Source organism: Xiphophorus maculatus, chromosome 8 (genome assembly GCF_002775205.1).
Source record: "Xiphophorus maculatus strain JP 163 A chromosome 8, X_maculatus-5.0-male, whole genome shotgun sequence".
In the NCBI taxonomy this organism is placed as follows: domain Eukaryota; kingdom Metazoa; phylum Chordata; class Actinopteri; order Cyprinodontiformes; family Poeciliidae; genus Xiphophorus; species Xiphophorus maculatus.
The window spans coordinates 4,879,899-4,900,089 of NC_036450.1; the positions used below are offsets into that span (position 1 = coordinate 4,879,899).

Here is a 20,191-nt window from a genome sequence, read left to right on the forward strand (position 1 = left end):
ATTTGATTGAGAAACATTCAAATGTTCAAAATGAGAACATGGCTCCAATGAAAAAAGCACAAATATTACAAAGATGCTTAGATGTAGCTGATTTGGAGGACTGAGACAGTGCTGATGTGGTTTCCTGTGAGTCAACGCCCGCTGTGTTTTTTCCTCTTGAGGACATCAGTCTTCTTTTCTGTCTCCTTTCTCGCTTCTCTCTTATTTCTGTTTGGCTGTTTCCATCATCTGCTGTGTCTGCTGGTGCCTGTGCCCTCACTCTGTCACATCTGACACCTCTAGACGGTAAGTGGCTTTTCTTGTCGCCTGCTGGTTCTTCTTCTTCTTTTTTTCCTTTCAGTTTTGCCGTCAGTGTGCGCGCCGTTCGGTCTCAGTTTAAAGTATCGGCTGTTTTTCCAATGTGACATGATGTTAGAGAAATGATAAACCGAGAGCTTCAGCTGGAACCAGTCAGTCTAAAGCACTTACAGACCGAATGTCGTGCAAGAAAATAAAAAATATATGCTGATTCCATCTTTAGAAGGATCAAATTGAAGGATTTTGGCAAAAACAGGGCTGAATTTAGGAGAATGAGGGCCCCAGGGCTGGAGATATTGTTGGTGCCCTATCTCAAAAAAACCTAAAAAACTTTTTATCAAGCCAATTACATAATATTAATAGGTAGGCCTGAACATATACAGGTATGAATTATTGGATGGTTGGTTTATAACGGGTTTTCTCACACTGTAGGCGCCCTCTAGTGGTCCAAATCTTGTAAATAACCATTTATTTGTTGTGATGTGAGCTCACAGTGCTAGCTTGCTAAAAGATTGTTTTAAAATATTTACGACCAAGTGGCTTAAGACCGGGTCACTCAAAAGAAAAACTGAAGACAGAAAACATCAAACTTCTGCATGTTAACACCTAAAATGAAATAATTATTTATGCAGGGTTTTGTGGGGGCTGCCAAAGCAACTCAAGTCTAATTTTATTTGGCCATAGTTCTAAATTACAAACACCAATGAAATGTCATTAAATTTAGGATTTTGTCTGGGAATCTTTTTGACACCTCCTGGATGAATTGCCGATTCACTTTTGGAGTATTTTTTAAAAGTTACTTTTCAGCAAGAAATATGAGCTTGTTTTAAGTCTTCAATTTTGACTAAAAAAGCTTTAGTTCCACTGGATTTTTTTCACATGTAACAAGATATTTTTCCTGTTTTAAATGAAAGAATCTGATCGACATCAATAAATAATACGACTGATAGAATATTAAGTATGTTCAATATTCACTGAACTCCAATCCAGAACCGCACAGCATTCTGGGAGACGCAGGCTTCAGCTAGCTAAGCTGGGTTGGTGGAATCAACTGACTGACTCGCTCTTTGGTTGCCTAGCAACGACCTGCTAAGTAGGTTGACAATTCCTATGAAGGTTCTCCACTGTTGGAGTCTATTGAGCTCCACAGTGCTTTGAGTGTTTCCTAGCATGTTCTTCTGATCTTTTGGATGAGTTGCACTTGTGGAGTATTTTGGCAAGCTGACCACTCTTGAGAAGGTTCTCCACTGTTAGATGAAGCAAATGATGCCTGCAGAACTTTTACATGGTTTTATTATTTCCTCTTGGATGGATTGCAGATTCACTTTTAGAGTAATTTTGGTTGGTCAGTCATTCCTATGTTTATTGAGTCTATTAAGGTCTGCAGAGTTTTAGATGTTATTCTGGAAACTTTCCTGACCTCCTGGATGAGTTGCTAATGCGCTTTTGGAGTAACTTTGGTAGATTGGTGAAGGTTCCTGGCTGTTTGAGGCCGTCTTTATTTGTCTCAGTTCCTCACAGATATTTTCCTTTCTTCCAGAACAAGATGATAAACCTGAGTTTTCTGAGGCTGTTCAGAGCTGCTCGCCTCATCAAGCTGCTGCGCCAGGGCTACACCATCCGCATCCTGCTTTGGACCTTCGTTCAGTCCTTCAAGGTGAGTAAAAAAGCAACAAAAAAAAAAAACACAGTTGACTGTACACTGCACACTGACTGTAGTGTTCTAATGAGCAAATAGCGAATAATTATGTTTGTTTAAGAGAAAAGATAAAAGCATTTTCTCTGGAAGTGCAACTAATTAGCCACTCTAATGGAGTGTGCTTCCCTCTTGAACAAACCCAGGAAATAGACGCTGTTTCCTTTAACTTCCAGCCGAATATCGCCTCGGCGGACAGCCGCTGGGATTTCCACACAGCGCAGAATCGCTCGCTAAATCCCCCTGGGAGAAGCAGAGTTATATGTGCAGCAGCTCAGGGACTTTACAGGAGGTTTAATGTCAGCGCTGAGAGCTTTTAAGCCCGGCAACAACAGACAGACAGTGGCTGCGGAGTCTTAAAAGGTGGCGATTTAATTACAACTGTTCGCCGCCTCCTCCTCCTCGCAGCGAGATAAATAGCCGGTCAGAGGAATCAGCCCTGCTGGTCTAATTCACGTCTCTAAATAAGAGCAGAAACTCTGACAAAGGAGGGCTGGAGAGATTAAAAAGAAAGGACAGGAAATAAAAACTTTTTTTGTGTGATGTCTATTTGGAAGATGAACAAATTTCAGATGTTTTTCTGTTTGTTTTCAGGCTCTGCCGTATGTCTGCCTGCTGATCGCCATGTTGTTCTTCATCTACGCCATCATTGGGATGCAGGTGAGCGAAAACTAACTCCTGAAAATGATGCATTTTCTGTTGCTTTCACAGAACTGTAGATGAGAGTGATATCTAAAGTGCTTTGGTGCGAACAATGCACAAGGTTTGGAGCGTTTCCTTTGAGCAAATTTATTCTCGGTGTGTCATATTGCTCAGTCCTACGATGAATAAAAACGTAGCTACTGCAGCTTTCCCCTACAGCCTGGTTTGTGTTTTCTGTCCACAGGTGTTTGGGAACATCGAGTTGAACGAAGAGACTTCCATAAATCACCACAACAACTTCCAGACCTTCTTCCAGGCCCTGACCCTCCTGTTCAGGTAACCTGAGATATTCAGCGCTAACGCTTTGATCTGCGGCATCCATTTTGACTGCTGGCTCGCTGTGTGTGTCATCAGGAGTGCAACAGGCGAGGCGTGGCATGAGATCATGCTGGCCTGCCTCAGTAACCGGCCGTGTGATAAACTCTCGGGAAGTTCAGGGAAGGAGTGCGGCAGCGATTTCGCCTACTTCTACTTCGTGTCCTTCATCTTCCTCTGCTCCTTCCTGGTCAGTAACTCAGGAAATCAGATGATTTCCCCATCATTTCTAAGCTCTTCTCAGAGTTTACATAGTATTGTACAGAGTATTTTTGGTTTAGTTTGTAGTTTAAATATATTAGTACATTTGAAATAAGACACAACTTAAAAGTTACTTTTCAGCAAGAAATATGAGCTTGTTTTAAGTCTTCAATTTTGACTAAAAAGGCTTTAGTTCCACTGGATTTTTTTCACATGTAACAAGATATTTTTCCTGTTTTAAATGAAAGAATCTGATCGACATCAATAAATAATACGACTGATAGAATATTAAGTATGTTCAATATTCACTGAACTCCAATCCAGAAACGCACAGCATTCTGGGAGACGCAGGCTTCAGCTAGCTAAGCTGGGTTGGTGGAATCAACTGACTGACTCGCTCTTTGGTTGCCTAGCAACGACCTGCTGCATAACTGACGCAGCAACAGTTTCATGTTTCTCCACTGGGCCTAAAAAACGGCTTAAAAATAAAAAAAAATGTCGTGAACAGAAAACTGGATAAAACAGGAAGATTACGGCAACAGTTTGGTAATATTTCAGATATTTAAAACAAAAAAACTAATTAATAATTATCAATATTGACTGATACGAAACGCTTATATAAGTCGTAGCATCCAGACATATTTGTGAAAATATGATCATAATATTAGCAGAAGAAAGTCTTAAAATTATTACAATAAAGACGTTTTTATTGAGAAAAAAATTTGGATATTTAATTTTTTGTTATTTACTTTGTTGAAGTTTGCATAAAATTACTACTTTAGTCTTCAAATATAACAATTTTATTCTTGTAATTTTATGACTTAGTTCTCAAAAGTAAAAAATAAAATTATAATATAATATGTAGGTCAATGTATAGATATATGTAGGTCCAAATAGAAGCTGTTAAACAAGATGGCCGCCCAGGTACTGACATCACTCTGAACTTGGAAACCTAAGGAGTGGATTGGTGGGAAAAAAATCAGATTTTCAAAAACAAAACTTCAATTAATTGATAAATTAATCTCCCAGTCTTACATGTATAGAAAGTTTATAGTTACCTGATCCAATCAGGTCAAATGTTCATTTCCTTCATTTTGTCCTTTTCTTAATTCACCCAGATGTTGAATCTGTTCGTTGCCGTCATCATGGACAACTTTGAGTATCTAACTCGGGACGCCTCCATCCTTGGGCCGCACCACCTGGACGAGTTCATCCGCGTGTGGGCAGAGTACGACCCCGCCGCCTGGTAGGTTCCTCCTGCAGCGCTGCGCTACGACGCGGCGGCGTTCCACAGGACGCCTGATGCTGAAGGAAACAGGAAAAACTTCACCTAAAATCTCCTCCCTGCTCCGCGTCCTGCTCCTAATCCGGCAGGCTCTGCTTCCTCGCCGTCTGCTGCTGAGTCTTCCTGTCAGTCCTGCAGGTTTATGTCAGGCCTGTCTGTTTCCAGGCGGCTCGCTCTGACTGGAGCGGAAATGCTAATTCTGAGCACCAGGAAGGCTAATCTGTCTCAGATTATTTTCACTTCATTACGTTCTAATGAAGCTTCCTTTCTTTGATCAGGACGCCGTTAGAGGTGAGAGAAGTAAAATAAGGATTTGCCGTCACCTGACAGACATTATGGGGGAGGAATTATAATTTATTCCTCTCAATGTGAATGAGCCTGCTGCACTGCAAAAACACAAAACCTGACCAAGTATCTTTAGTCTAGTTTCTAGATCAAATATGTTAGTACACTTAAAATATGACTAAAATTACAAAGAACTTTTCAGAAAAATAAAGTTGCTTGTCTTAAGTAAATAAATCCTTAATATGGATGAAAAACTTCTAATTCCACTAGCAGATTATTTCACTTACAGCTAGAATATTTTCATCAGTATTAAGGAATTATTTACGTAAAACAAGCTCCTATATTTTTCTGAAAAGTTACTTCTAAGTTAGTTTTGTCTTAAAGACAAAACGAAAAAAATACTTGGTAAGATTTTGTTTTTGCAGTGATTATAGTAAAATTATGTCTGTTTTCAGAAGTTATTGGATTTGACATTAAAAACCCCAAAGGTTTTTACTCATTTACTTTAGATATATATGAGAAAAAGTTTTTTAGCTGTTTTTAATTTTGGACATTTCTGAGGTAAGTTTTTATTACACTAATTACACAGTTTTTGATCTGAAACTAAATACTTTATTATCAAATTAAATTTTCAAATTAACGACTTTTTGTGTTTAAAGTGGGGTCATGAGCAGTAGCTATAAGCAGTAAGTATCTTACACACAACACAGTGAATTCAGTGCTGAGCTAGGAGGTGATCATTAGAAAAACTAAAACTCTGAGCAGATTTAGCATGTTCCACTTTAAGATGTTTTTACTTTTTAGATCTATTTTTGTGATTTTTTTCCTTTCGAAAAAAGTCCCCAACTTTTCGAAAATGGTGGGAATCACCATAGCAACCATCCAGAAAGCACTTTCTGTTTTCTTGCTGGTTGTGGAGGAGGCTCTACTTCTGCTTTTCAAATACGTAGGGTGGTATAACTCTGCATCTGTTTGCAGCCATTTTCAGATGGGAGTGTAAACGCTGAGTTTGAGGGGGTGTATATTTGGATATAAAGTGACAAGAAGCCCTAAAACTATGGAAGCACATTGCTGTCACAGAGAAACATTTTTTTGAGTGCCATCATGTTGACACTAATTTTGTTGAAACGTGGTAGTTATCTTGCTAGCTAAAATCTCAATGTTTAAAAATGATTTTGTTTTGTGCAAAAGGTGTAATGAAAATGTTTTGTATAGGCCATAGACCAATCCTAACCGGTTCAAAAAAAGCACAATTAAATAATTCTCCAAACTCAGATGAATGAAATTAAATCTTATGTAAAATGTAAAATAAAACGAAAATGAAAACAGTATATTTATCATAATAATAATTAAACATAAAAAAATAAAAACTAAATTTTCATGTCCAATTTGAGACGCAGTAGGAAGATGACAGTTTATTAAATCCTTCCTTCAATTGTCTCATCCAATTATGTCCCACATCACACACATCTAATTTTTACTCACTCTGAAGATACTGACTACTCATAGCTACCTCACACAACCCCATCTTAGCAGAGAAACCAAGCTGCTCCTGTGAGTTCTCCTGTTTTCTAACCTCTTGATCGTGTTTCATCTTTTTCAGTGGGAGGATTTGCTATCGGGACATGTACAAATTATTGCGTTTAATCTCGCCTCCCCTGGGCCTGGGGAAGAAGTGCCCCAACAGGGTGGCTTACAAGGTTTGCTCTCCCACACAGACCCTTTGTTTTAAAGGAAGAGGCTGTGCTGGTTCTGGACTGGTTTCACAAACGCTCAGCGATCCGGTACCAGCGGCGGAAACAAAAACATGCCTGCCATGTTTCCACCAGGGGGCAGCAGGGAAGTCTTAAAGGAACACGCCTCTGAAAATCAATGTTTTGAGCTGATTATAAATCCAGAATCTGAAAAGTTTAAATTTAGCTGATGCATTTATTTATAAAAGTTTCAAGAAAAACACCAAATTTTCTCGTTTCACCTGTTTTTAAACAACCACAACCTTCAGATTTATTTTATTTTATGATTTTATTGCTAAAGCCTGTTTTAGTGTTTTTACAGTGAATGGACACCTTTTGAAATTAATTATCTACAAAAAATAAATGAATATTTTTTCTATTAAAATAGCTCATGCTTAGTTGGATATGCTGAGGTTGTAACGTGGCAAAACGTGGACGGTGTGAATGGTTTTCACTCAGAATGTGTTTCCAGAGGAGTTTTCCTTTAAATCCTGTGAGTTTTAAAAGTTACCACCCCACTCATTTCTCCCACCAGGTTCCTCCCATCCTTCCTCTTCTCTCCCGGGATCCATTATTGGATGAATCAATTCAGCTGCAATGGCATTCCGGAGAAAAATCCCGGAAATCTTATTAACAAAGATTTCTGTGTTCTCCTCCTTCCCACCCCCCATTCCCATTTTCTGTCATATTTCTTTTCTCTCTTTTTTTGCCATTTTTATTAATTTACTGCCAATCCCTCTCCGTGGAAATCTTCCTCCTTCCCTCGTGGAAGCGGCCGCATATGTTACCGTGACATGTACGAGATGCTTCGCGACATGTCTCCTCCGCTCGGGTTGGGGAAGAAATGCCCTCCCCGGGTCGCCTACAAGGTAGAATCCGCTTTCAAGCTGCTGCTCCTCTGCTTCCACCTGCCAAACGCCTTCAGGCTTCTGTCACTTTGATGCACTCTACATCTCCTGGCCGCCTGTTGTGATGTTGTTTCTGTCCGCCTGCGTATCGGGGTTTGTCGTTCATCTTTTCCTCTGCAGTCAGGCTGCGTGAAACCGATCGGTGACACTACAGAATCAGAGAGAAGCAGGAAACTTCACAGTTCACAGAACAAAGATGGCGGAGCTAACGCAGAACGGCGGAGAGAAACGGTTCAAACTGACTTCGATACAGGATGAAAAATACACTTTACCCGGTTCTGTTCTGAAATATAAGCTCCTGATACGCTCCTTAAGTTTCACCTTAATTCACCGGGCTTTATCAATAAACTTATAATGTCCGCTTACACTTTGTTTCAGTTAATTTTATCCGCCATTCAGGCTAAGGCGCCGTTGGTCACCTTGAAGGAAGTACACCTCGCTGCAGCAAACAGAAAGCGGCGAGGACGGCCAGTCTTACACTTTATTTGGAAATGGGATCAATGCACTCCGGAAATAAGAGGGGCTCTGTTTCCTATATTATCCACGATCTCATTTCCAAATAAGACATGAGAGTGCCATGTGCTCCGTCCCGCCGCTTTCTGTTAGCTGCAGCGATGTCCTTCTGCCTTGAAGCGGCAGAGCCTTTGATTCTGAAACAAACATGGCGGAGCTAACAGAACGGGAAGAGAAACAGTCCTAAATGAGTCCCATGCGGGATGAAAAATACACTTTATATTGAAATATAAACACCAGATAAACTTATGTTTCACCTTGATTCAGCCGGGCTTAATGACGAAGCAGCGTCAACTTCTCATTAACCAATAACTGATGTGCTACAAAGGCGAGTACGTCATAAAAAAGCAGAGATAACTATGAAAAATGGTAACATGATGGGGAAAATACATGATTCCGATAAGCAAGGTTTATTTTTGAGTTGTAATTCTGTATGAATATCTCTTCATGGGGGGTTAAGTTTATATTTTATTATTTTCACCTTTTATTTTTGTATTCAGCAAATTAAGAGGTTGCTGTTTTGTTACATTTTATAAATATGTCTATTAATGTGAGAACCACGATTTCTAGTTTACTCAGTCAGTATTAAATATAGCTGTAACAAAATAATGTTAAAATTTGACGTTTTTTCAAAAATTAAACGTAAAATTTAGCCATTTATGTTTCAGACAGACGGTCAGTTTTCTTTTAATACAAGGAAACTCAGGTATTTAAGAAAGTGGCTGTTTATTAATAAGATCAATTAACTTTAAATGTAACTCAATTGATAACTTGTGCTGTAATATTATGACTTTATTCCTGTGTTATATTGACTTTATTCTTGTAATTCTAAGGCTTCTTTCTTGTAATTTTATTATTTAACTTCCTTAGCGTGGCCCTGATACTCTGTTGTACTTTCCTGCCAGTCGTGTTGAAGTCTCAGCGATCGTCAGGTATGCTGACTTCCAGCTGCTTACCTCCTGACATGCAGACGTAATGCGACTGTTTCCAGCATGTGCACAGCTGTCAGGTTGAATCAAACTCGACGCGGTCCTGTCCTTGCCCCAGTTAGAAACGCCGGGCCTGACGCCGCCGCGCCGCGCCTCCAAATATAACTCCTGCTGCTGCGAATGGACAGGGAAAGGCACAAACAAAGAAATTTATTCACATAAACCTTTCCGCTGATCTTCCTCCTGCCATCCTGCGACGCATTTCTCTGGGTTGGGAATTTTAGCCTCCAGTTTCCACCTCTTTTGTCTTTTTTAATGGCTTTTATTTTGGCTGCTTTGGGCGTTTTTCTCCCATTTTCATCTGAGTAAACCCTGAGCATGTGAAGTGTCAACAAGCATGTGTCCCTTGTTCACCTTCATTTCATCTGTTTCTGCAAAGAAAATGCAAATACTTTCATCAGGCTGTTGCACTTCTTTCAAACTGGTTGGAAGTTGTAACAAACCATCTCTTACTGGTTTTGTTTTTGACCCAATAAACGGCCACAATGTGAAGGTGAAACATTAAAACATGAATGTGTGCAGGACTCACACATGGGATTTATTTTTACAATGGCATAATAGGACTATTATGGATAAAAAAACAAAAAAAAGAGAAATAAATTTCCAACAAAAAACAATTTTCAGTTTGAAAAGTTGAACGTTTGCTAGGAAAACAATTCAGAAATTTTAAAATTATTCTAAGAAATTATGTAGAAAAAAGTTGGACATTTCAAGGCTTGAAAAGTTCAAAATTTGCTTGGAGAAAACGCAGAAATTTTTAGATGAATCTAAGGAACAAACAAGAAAATATCTGAGTTTGAAAAGTTTAAAATTGTTAGAAAGCAACTCAACTGTTGAGGTTGATCTAAGAAATCTGCTGGATAAAACCGAAGTGTCCGAGTTTGAGAAGTAGAACATTTGGTAGCATAACAGAAATTTTGAGAAAACTTGAAAATGTCTGAGTTTAAAAAGTAAAAAAAATGCTAGAACAAACTCAGACATTTTGAGATTAATCTCAGAAATTTTAGAGAGAAAACGTGAAAATTTTCTGAGCTTCAAAAGTTAAACAATTTTTATTTTTTACATCTTGGTGAAACATTTGAACTAAGATATTTGTTCACCGGAAGATTCTGTTTTTGCAGTGTAATAAAGCACCACACTGAAACCAAACACATTTAAACTGATGAGGATTAAACAAAATGCACCTAAAGTTTTTATTTTTCTTTAAATATTGAAGATGTTGTGTTATTATTCTCCTCTGGTTGTTTTTGTTTTGCTTCCACTGAATTACCAGGAATAACGGTATTGACAAACTGGCCCTCCAGGTTAGATTATTGATCGGCTTCTAAATCACTCATTGATTAAAACACAGAGGAGATGCTGGACTCTGCACTGCAAAAACACAAGATTTTACCAAGTATTTTCTTTTCATTCTTTAGTGTAAATATCTTTCACTAGAAATGAAACAAAACTAACTTAAAAGTAACTTTTTAGAAAGATACAGGAGCTGATTTTGAATAAATCATTTTTTAGTGTTGATTTTAAAAAGTATTAGAACAATTGGCAGATTATTTTATTATAAAATAACATTTTTAGTGTTGTAAGTGAAATAATCTGCTAGATTAGAGAGTTTCTTTATTAATATTCAAGAGTTATTGACTCAAAACAGGCTCCTAAACCTCACTAAAATGTTACTTTTAAGTTAGTTTTGTCTCATTTCAAATGTGATTTTTGTGGTAGAAACTAAACCAACAAATACTTGTGTAAGATTTAGTATTTTTGCAGTGTAGCTGCTTACAGCTTCTCCAGTGAGACGATTTTCTGTTTTTCTGTTTGTCGCCGTTTTCTGGTGATTCCTGAGCAGAACCTTTTCTCTTTTAGTTTAGAGTTGCTCACCCTGACCTTTAACCTTTGCATCGGCAGCGGCTGGTGAGGATGAACATGCCGATCGCCGACGACAACACGGTCCATTTCACCTCCACGCTGATGGCTCTGATCCGCACCGCGCTGGAGATCAAGCTGGCGTCCGGTGAGACTCGCAGACCACAACTCCCAGAGTTCCCTGCTGCTGTACGGGCGACTCATGTTGATTTAACCTGATGCGTGTGTGCCAAGGCGTGCTGGCGCAGCGTCTGTGCGACGCCGACATGAAGCGGGAGATCCACCGCGTTTGGCCCAACCTGCAGCAGAAGACCGTCGACCTGCTGGTCACGCCTCATAAGTGTGAGCCGCAGCTGCAGCACCAACTTCCTTATCCAACTTAAACGTCACATTTCATAGCAAAACATTTAAGTTTACCTCAAAAATTAACTATTAGTGTAATAAAAACCTTCCTGTGAACTCTAACAGGTCAAACATTAAACACACGTTTGACAGTAAAAATTAGGGATGCAAGATATATCGGCTCCAACATCAGTATCGACCAATATTAGCCATATATATATATGTTTATACAGTAAAGATTTTCTTTTTTCCCTCAGTCATCTGTACTTTGCTGCTCCTCTGGCGCCATCTGGTGGCCACAGGACTGAACTGCGTCTGACTGTTTTCTCTCTGTGCAGACAACGAGCTGACTGTGGGGAAAGTTTATGCTGCCCACATGATCTTTGACTACTACAAACAGAACCGAGCCAAGAAGCTCCAGCAGCAGAACCCATCTGGGATCTCTCAGGTAAACGGACTTGAGGACTGGTTCTGACTGAACTGGTTCTGACTCACTGGTTTTACTGGGATGTTTTCATATTGAAATGTTTGTTTTGGTTCTGGTCTCTTTGCAGAGTAAGCTGGGCGCTCTGTTCCGCCCAGTTCTGCCCTTCACTCATCTACACGAGCCGGCGCCGCCGATCAAACCGGCTCTGCCACCAGAACCGGAACCCAAAACACAAGCCCCGCCCACTTTCACCAGCAGCACCACCACCAATGTGGACGCCAACATGGATGCCATGTAAGACACCCAACGGACTGTTCATCTGTTTATCCATCTGGTCATCCAACCAACCATCTAACATCCATCCAACCAACTAACATCCATCCATTCGGTCATCCATCCAACCGACCAATCAACCATCTAACTGTCCAACCATCCATCCCTTCATCCAACCATCCATCCCTGGTTCTATCAGTGTTAGTTTCCTTGGTTTTATCTGGTCATAATGTTTTGCAGTGTCTCTGTTTCCCCTCCCAGTCTGAACCAGAGGACTTCCATTAAACATTCCCAGTCTGGAGATTTCTCCCCAGTGACTGCGAGGCTGAAGCCGCGCCGGCGGCTGCAGAGAGGCCAGTCAGAGGACGTCCACTTCTGCAGCAGAGCTCAGGTAGAAAATGTACTTCCTGTTTCTGATTCCTCCAAACTCCCGCTGACGGCGTTTCGTTTCAGGAGCGGCAGGCCGACCCGAAGCCGGAGAACATGTCCGACTCAGAGGGCCGGCCCGGCCTGGAGGGCCACGCCAGAGCCGCATCGCTGCCACGCCTAAACGCAGAATACCACGTAAGCATCGTCTTCCTCTACTCGAAGGCTTTCAAAATGGCCGACCTGAAGATTCCCTGGTGGAAACACCAGAGGTTGTTGCGCTAGTTTATAGTGCAATATCTTAGTTTTGTTTAATTCAATTGTACCAACTTAAAAGTAGTTTTGCAGCGTGATACAGGAACTTCTTTTAAGTGAATAATTCCCTAAAGGGGCAGTGTTATGTAAAATAGACTTGAGCTTTATGTCATGTTTTAATGTTATTCCCGCGTCAAAAACAAACGTGGAGTGTTGATTCTTTCATGCGTTTGAGAAATACTTTAATCTCCATGGCAACCATTCAGCTGTGCAGAACACGTGGATGGACCTAGCTCCGCCTTCGAGCACAAAGCTCCTCCCCCTCTCAGCTCCTTCAGACTGGCTGGCAGTAATAAGCAAACATCTGGAGCTGAACATCTGCTGAGCTCAATCTGTGAGCCACTTCTCAGTGCAATGCTGGTAAAAACGTTGTTAAAGGGTTAATAGAACAGCCATGTTGTTTCAGAAAGAGCAGGAATTTTAAAGAGACAGAAGCCTAACTTCAAGGCGTTAAATTATGAAGTCAAATTTATTTTAAGTCATACGATACATATATAGCATATGAAGTTAACAAAGCTACTTGATTATCTTATAAAATGGCAATACATAATAAAGCCCCTTTAATATTGATGAAAAACTACTAGTTCCACTTTATAACAAGACATTTTTATCATAAGTATTTTATTGTTTTTTCGTCATTGGTAAAAGACCACGAGTCATTTCTCCCTGTAGCGCTAGACTTGTGTGTTTTTGTATTTACCCAGAATGCCCTGCGTTGTAGTCCACTTCCTGGTTTTGGATCAGTCTCCGGTCCACTTGGCATTCACACTGAACCCAAACAATCCGGACTTTCTAAACAAACCAACTCTTCTTTTATTCACATTATTTTCTTGTAAGAAGTTCTGTATTTATATAAATGAATTCATCAAAGTTTTTAACAGAAAATATGTTGAATTATTATAAAATGTTTAGATTTTATTGGTGTTGACTGTGCTTTTTAATTTGTATTTTTTCCTTTCAAAGCCGAAGGCTTGAATAAACCATCTCTGCATGTCCAGTGATGTAACTCTCATAAACTTTAAACCGTTTTTAATGTGTATTAATTTCGTTCTGTGAAATCTGCTGTGTTGACGCCACGTTTAGAGGATTTGTTTCTCTGTTTCTGGATTTTTCCACCCGTCTGTTCAGCTTTACTGTCTCACTGTCTGGTTTCTGTCTGTCACCGTTTTTCCCTCCATGATTCTTGAACACGTGCTTTCCCACTGTTTACGTTGCATTTTTAAGCTCCTTAAAGAATTCATGTCTTTCTAATTATTCAGTTTGTCACTTAATAACCACAGGTTCAACATGTTGGTTTTGTTTATGTGAGACAAAGTAAAAAATAGAAGCTCAACATTATTTTACAAATAAACATCCAAAAAGTCTGTTGCTAATCTATAGTCAGTAGTTGTAGGTAATTCTATTGTAAAAGTACCTTAAGCTACTTTTTTAGGAGAACTTGATGCAAATCTACTCTTCTGCTACTAATATAGCTAATTTTAAGTTAGCTTTTAGCATTTTTGTTAGCTTATCGCACTTAGTTTCCCCCTAAATTAATTTTTTAGATAACTTCTAAACCCCCAATTTACATTTTCAGTTAAAGTTTTTATTATTGACTGTTAGAGATTCTTTACATAGTTAGGTGTTTTATGTTCATGCTCTTATTTTGAAGTGGATGAACACGGAGCAGTTCCATTTCCTCTCTACATGTCCTTTCTTTATTTTTCCTTAGTAACTTTATTTTAAACAAGAAACAAACAAAAACAAACTAACAAACTGGACAGTACAGAACATTATAACGGCGATTTACGGCTAATGTAGATAGACAGGAAGAGGAGTAAATTTCCACCAAAAAACCCAAAAATGTTTTTTTTAAAGTGGTTTAAAAAAAACAGACTATTCAAAATTTGTCATTTTTAACATTTTTATACTTCCATTTTAAAAGTATACTTCTCCTAAAAATAGTACAAGTGTTTAAAAATCGCAAACACCCAGCCATTTTCTAACAATGAGTTACTCCGTTACCTAGCAACCCCAGCGGAACTCTGCCCGTTACCTAGCAACTAGTGTAAACGTTGCAGTTTATTTAGGTTTAAAGTGACAGAACCCTAAAATAATAATACAAAATTAAAAACAAGCAGAAGTGAGCAGACAAAAATCTCATTAACTGAAAATGATTTTGTGAAAAAATGTAATGAACATGTTTTTAATAGACTATAGACCTATTCTAACTTGTTCAAGGCAGCATAATTATGTTATTTAATGTAAAAAATGCAACTTAAAAGCAGCATTTATAGTTAAATGTGTCTAAAACTCCAGTTTAACATTTATATTTTAGAAAAAAGCTGACATTAGAAGCTAATTGTACCGTTGGATTCTGTGGACAGCAGGAAACTACAGAAACAGCCTCATTCTTCTTCTTCTTCTCTTCCTGTCTTCCTGTTTTTTCCCGTGTTGATGCTCACTGCTAATGTTTTGCCCACCTCCTCTTGTGCGTGCTGTCCTTAGCGGAGCCACCCTCGCCACGCCCCCGGGACCCACCTGGCAGTATGTACCACCTGTTGCGCCACCTCTCTGTCCTCCCCTCTTCTCTCTCTTTGTGTTTTTGCCTCCATCACATGGCAGAGTTGATGCCCTCCACAACGCACCACCCATTCCATATAATCTCATTTTTAAAAAATCGATTTACATCCACATTGAAGCCATACATCCTTGGAAAGGTATCTGTATGTGTCCTCAGGTTCGTCTCCTGCTTTCAGCAGTACGGTGCTACACACTGTGGTTGTGAGTGTTTGTGTCGTTTGGTAGAGACGGTTCTGCTGCTCTTCTGTTTCAAAGATTTCTCACTTAAAACCTCTTCAGTTTTCTCATTTGTACCGATTTCAGTCTTAAAATCTTATTTGGCTCGTTAAATGGAGACAATAAGCTGCAAAAACACAAAATTTTACCAAGTATTTTGTCTAGTTTTTTACATTATTTCACTAATTATGTGGGGAAAATGTAGTTTTTGCAGTGTAAGAGCTTGATTTAAGTCAATAATTCTTGAATATTCATAAAAATTACTTATTTCACTGGGAGGTTTTTCACGTTACAAGTGAAATAATCTGCAAGTGATTTTTCAAAGATTTTAAGGAATAATTTACTTACAAAAAGCTCCAATATTTTGTTTAAAAGTTACCTCTAAATTAGTTTCTCCTTATTTAAAATGTACTAGGTTATTTCATAGAAATACTTTGAATTTTTGTGTTTTTGCAGTGCAGCTTATGTGTTTTTGGGGACTTCACTGCAAAAACACAAAATTTTACCAATTTTGTTTTGTCTAGTTTTTAGGGTAAATAGTTTAACACTTTAATTGAAACTAATTTGAAAATAACTTTTCAGTGAAATACAGGAGTTTGTTTTAAGAAAATAATTATTTAATTTAAAAAAGTACTGGCAATTTATTTCACTTATGACATGGAAAATGTTTTAAGTGAAATCATCCCAACTTTTATCAATTTTTCAAGAAATGTTTATTTGAAACAAGCACTTACGCTTCAAAAAGTTTTTTCATAGTTTTTAGTGCAAATATCTGATCAGACTTGAAATAATTTAAAACTAACTTACAGTAACTTTTCAGCAAGAAATATGAGTTTTAAGACAATAATTCCTTAAAATGTATGAAAAAGTAGCAGATTATTTCAGTGATAACTTGACATTTTCCCTTGTTATATGTGAAATAATCTGCTACATTTTCAGCAATATTAAGGATTTATTGTTTTAAAATAAACTCATATTTCCTGCTGAAAAGTTACTGTGAGTTAGTTTTTCTTATTTCAAGTCTGATCAGATATTTTCACTATAAACTAGAAAAAAATGTTGGGTCAAAATTTGCATTTTTGCAGTGTAATCTGATTCTAGGAGTTTTTCAGGCTTTAAATTAAAATGTGAAAACTTTTAATTCTGTCAATTTTTGCAATGGGAACAGATTTAGGGAAAATTCTGTTTATTCCTGTTAAAATAATGAGATTTTAAGGCTGCTTACTGAGTAAAATGACTGTTAAGATTGTTTTCTTAACATGATGTCGCCTTTGGATTCTGACAGCAGCGACGTCTCAAACTGTGAGCGAGGAACAAGAACCACCGCTCCACCAATTCACTGCAAAATGTATCTAATCAGACTCATAATTTAACATTTTAAGTCTCTAAAATGGTTCATTTTGGTTTAAATCGCTGATACATTCAGTGGGAAGGTGAGTTTTGGTTGCTGGTTCAGTTCCTCGTCTCACCAGACTGATTGCTGCAACCAACAAGGTAAGAACCAGACAGGGTGAGCAGCACTATGTCATAAAATAAAAGGGAAATTAAATTAACTGTGGGTTTTAAGGAGAAAAGTGAATATCTTAATATCATCTATTACATATATTTTAATGTTAAAGATATAAAGGTGTCCCTCTAAAAATGCCACTAACTGCCTATTTTACCAGTTAAAAAACAAAATATACCTTAAAATGTTTAAGTATGCAGAGTGGAAACTAATCTTAGCATTAGCATAGAAGCTACACTGTAAAAACACAAAATCTTACCAAGTATTTTATCTAGTTTCTCGTGCAAATAGACTTGAAATAAAAGAAAACTAACTGACAAGTTTTCAGAGCTCATTTAAATCTGTTTCATCTCTGGATGTATTTTGGCAAATAAAAATAATTTTTGGTAATTTTTAGAAAAAACAAGAAAAGTTTAGTCTGATTTAACTTCAAACAGCAGCTTCATTTCTATTGATTATATAATTGTGCAAATCAGAATTACGGAAATAAATTTGCTTAAGAGACGCGAGTTTTGAAATAACTTGTTTTTTTCATAAAACGATTTGGTGATGAGATGAGGCGAGTTTTTTGGCCGTATTAAAATGATCAAAACTTCAATAAAAACACTTTTCTCTCATCACACAAGTCACATGATCAACAACAGGATGTTACTACTGCTGGAAACGACAAAGAAGAAAACAGGAAGTAGTTGGAGGATGATGTTTGTTTTTTATTGACTTATTTTGTGAACAAACTTATTCACACATGATTTTATTGACGTTTTTTATTTATTATTATTAACAGTAGTGGAATATTAAACACCTTTGTAATGGAAACACAGCTAATGAGAAAAAAAATTAGTTTCTGCTGAATATTCTTAGTTTTCCTTTAAATAAAACATGAGATGCTAACAAGCTAAAGGCTAACAGTTCTGCTCCTCCGTCAATAACTGGTAATCAGTTCATTCTTCATTCGGGTTTGATGTTTAGACGTAAAGTTGCTGCTCTCTAGTTTCATGTTGTGAATATTTCATCAATCCACTCCCCAGCAGTCCGCTTGACCTTTGACCTTTTCCTCTTCCCTCCTTCCAGCCGATCGTTGACCTCAGCCCAATAAAACGCTCGGCGTCGTCGCTGACGCCCCAGCAGGTCGGGTTGAGGGAGTACGACCTGGAGCGGGTCGACCAGAGCCGGTTCTATGCCGAACCGGGACCGGACCCGGACCCGGACCGGACCCACCACCATCACCACCATCACCGCTGCCACCGGCGCAGAGACAAGGACAGAGACAGGAGGCAGAAGTCTCTGGATAAAACGTCCTCGGCGCCGCCGTCCGGCACAGTCGGTGAGCCGACCGGCAGAAAACCAGACGTAGAAAAAATTAAACACCAAAATTTACATCTTTACCAAACAATTCTGGTCCAGTTTCTACTGCAGATATCTTAGTTTACTTGAAGTAGGACAAAAATAACTTCCAAGTAACTTTTCAACAAGATATAGGAGCTGGTTTTCAGTCAGTAGTTTCTTAATATTGATGAAAAATTACTATTTCCATTGGGGGAATAATTAACTTATAGTAAGACATTGTTACCATGTTAGTAAAATAATCTACCAATAGAACTAGAACTTTTTCATCAATATTAAGAAATTATTGGCTTAAAACAAACTCCTATTTCTTGCTGAAAAGTTTGTTTTGTCTGTTTTCAAGTGAACTGAGATGTTTGCAGTAGAAACTAAAAAACAATACCTGGTAAGATTTAGTGGCTTTTTATGGGTAAACAGTAAAATTGTAAAAAATGTGTTTCTCCTCCTTGGACATATATTTATTAAGTACATGTTTATAAAGTATATTTTAAAAAGAGTCTTTTTACAATGTGATTTGTTGCAAAATAATTTGGGAAAATTAGGTGTAGAAAAATAATAAAACACTAAAATTTACTTCATTACCAAGTAATTTTTGTCTAGTTTCTACTGTAAATATCTTATTACACTTAAAATAAGACAAACTAAGTCATAATTTAACTCTTTCTATTTCCACTGGCAGATTACTTCACTTATATTAAGACATTTTCCCTTAAAACAATCTGCCAATAGAACTAGTAGTTTTAATCAATATTAATGAATAATTAACTTAAAACAAGCTGCTATATCTTGTTGAAAGTGTAACTTAGTTTTATCTTATTTCAAGTGAACTAAGATATTTAAACCAGACCAAAGACACTTGGTAATATTCAGCGTTTTTTCAGCGTTGAGGCGCCACAAACTGCAGAAATGTTTTCCTCTCAAGGTTCTTTCTGGTTTTAGCTGCAGGTTTTGGTCACAGAAGTTGGTTTCTGTTACTGGTGATCTGCTAAAGTTATACTAACTGGTTTCTGACCAGTAAAGAGTTGCTGCCGGGTTTACAGCTGAGATAAAAGGCCAGAGTAGACGGAGGTCAGAAACGTCCTGGTGAGAACCAAAACCATCAGCAGAAAGAAAGAGAAGAAAGTTTGATTGTGATGAAATTACTTCTGTTTATGTTTAATTCACTGCGGTTCCATTACAAATATGTGCATAACTTTGTCAATATCCTGCTAATGTTGCAATTAAAATCCCTTGTGATTAAGTTTGATCATGTGATAAGTCATTAGAAATCACAGCTCCAGAAACGTGAAGCTAACAGACGTATGAATGTTTAAATGTTTCGTAAGACGTTGAACGTTGCCGTCCTGTAGGTTCGTTTGAAGACCCAACAGCCGACGGTTTGTCCAGAGAGCGAGCGAGGGAGCGGGACCGCAGCCGCCCCCATGAGAGGAGGCACCACTCCTCCGCCGGGGAGAAGCAGCGCTACTACTCCTGCGAGCGCTACGGCAGCAGGGAGCCGGGTCAGGCCCGGTCGGCCGGTCCGAGCCGGTCCACGTCTCCGGGAGAGAGCCAGGACTCTGGCCTCATCAAACAGGTGAGGGTATGTTTTAGTAAACGATGGTGTAGTAGGTCTGCCGGGCCAGGCGGTGGCGCTGTAGCTTTGGCGCAGAACGGCACTGAAAACAGAACGGCAGTGGTGCCAGTTGGGCGAGTTGTTCTGAACTCTTAAGGTTGGAGAAATTTGAGTGGTTAGAATTTAGTCCTTTTTTTAAAAAAATTGGATGACTTTTTAGTTCATGTTCAGATGAAAATTCTTACAAAACAGATTTATTTATGCAGCAGAAAAACTCTAAACTTTTACATCCAACATCTAAGAATGTCCTCCATGACACCACAATCCACTGACTGATTTAAAAAGACATTTCTTTTAGCACAGCTGTTGTTTCAATCATTTCATAGATATTGGTTTTAATCTCTTTTATTTATTCATTTCATTAGTTTTATCCTTTACAGCTTGTTTTGTTTTTGCCCTTTGACTGTTATTGTTATTATTATTATTGTTTTAACACTCATTTT

General features: G+C 38.3%; 1 protein-coding gene across 2 annotated transcripts in view; it reads left to right on the plus strand.

Moving 5' to 3' along the window:
- Positions 1-20,191, plus strand: part of LOC102220117 (voltage-dependent N-type calcium channel subunit alpha-1B-like) — a 127,966-nt gene that overhangs the window by 106,488 nt on the left and 1,287 nt on the right. For both annotated transcript variants that reach the window (XM_023338355.1, XM_023338356.1), the window contains 16 exons: positions 283-285; positions 1,838-1,954; positions 2,588-2,653; positions 2,880-2,971; positions 3,050-3,200; positions 4,330-4,457; positions 6,385-6,481; positions 10,827-10,932; positions 11,019-11,126; positions 11,465-11,574; positions 11,681-11,847; positions 12,067-12,217; positions 12,280-12,390; positions 14,995-15,033; positions 17,864-18,116; positions 19,486-19,709. In XM_023338355.1, coding sequence (XP_023194123.1) covers positions 283-285; positions 1,838-1,954; positions 2,588-2,653; positions 2,880-2,971; positions 3,050-3,200; positions 4,330-4,457; positions 6,385-6,481; positions 10,827-10,932; positions 11,019-11,126; positions 11,465-11,574; positions 11,681-11,847; positions 12,067-12,217; positions 12,280-12,390; positions 14,995-15,033; positions 17,864-18,116; positions 19,486-19,709 — 1,923 coding nt within the window. The remainder of the gene's footprint in view (positions 1-282; positions 286-1,837; positions 1,955-2,587; positions 2,654-2,879; positions 2,972-3,049; positions 3,201-4,329; positions 4,458-6,384; positions 6,482-10,826; positions 10,933-11,018; positions 11,127-11,464; positions 11,575-11,680; positions 11,848-12,066; positions 12,218-12,279; positions 12,391-14,994; positions 15,034-17,863; positions 18,117-19,485; positions 19,710-20,191) is intronic.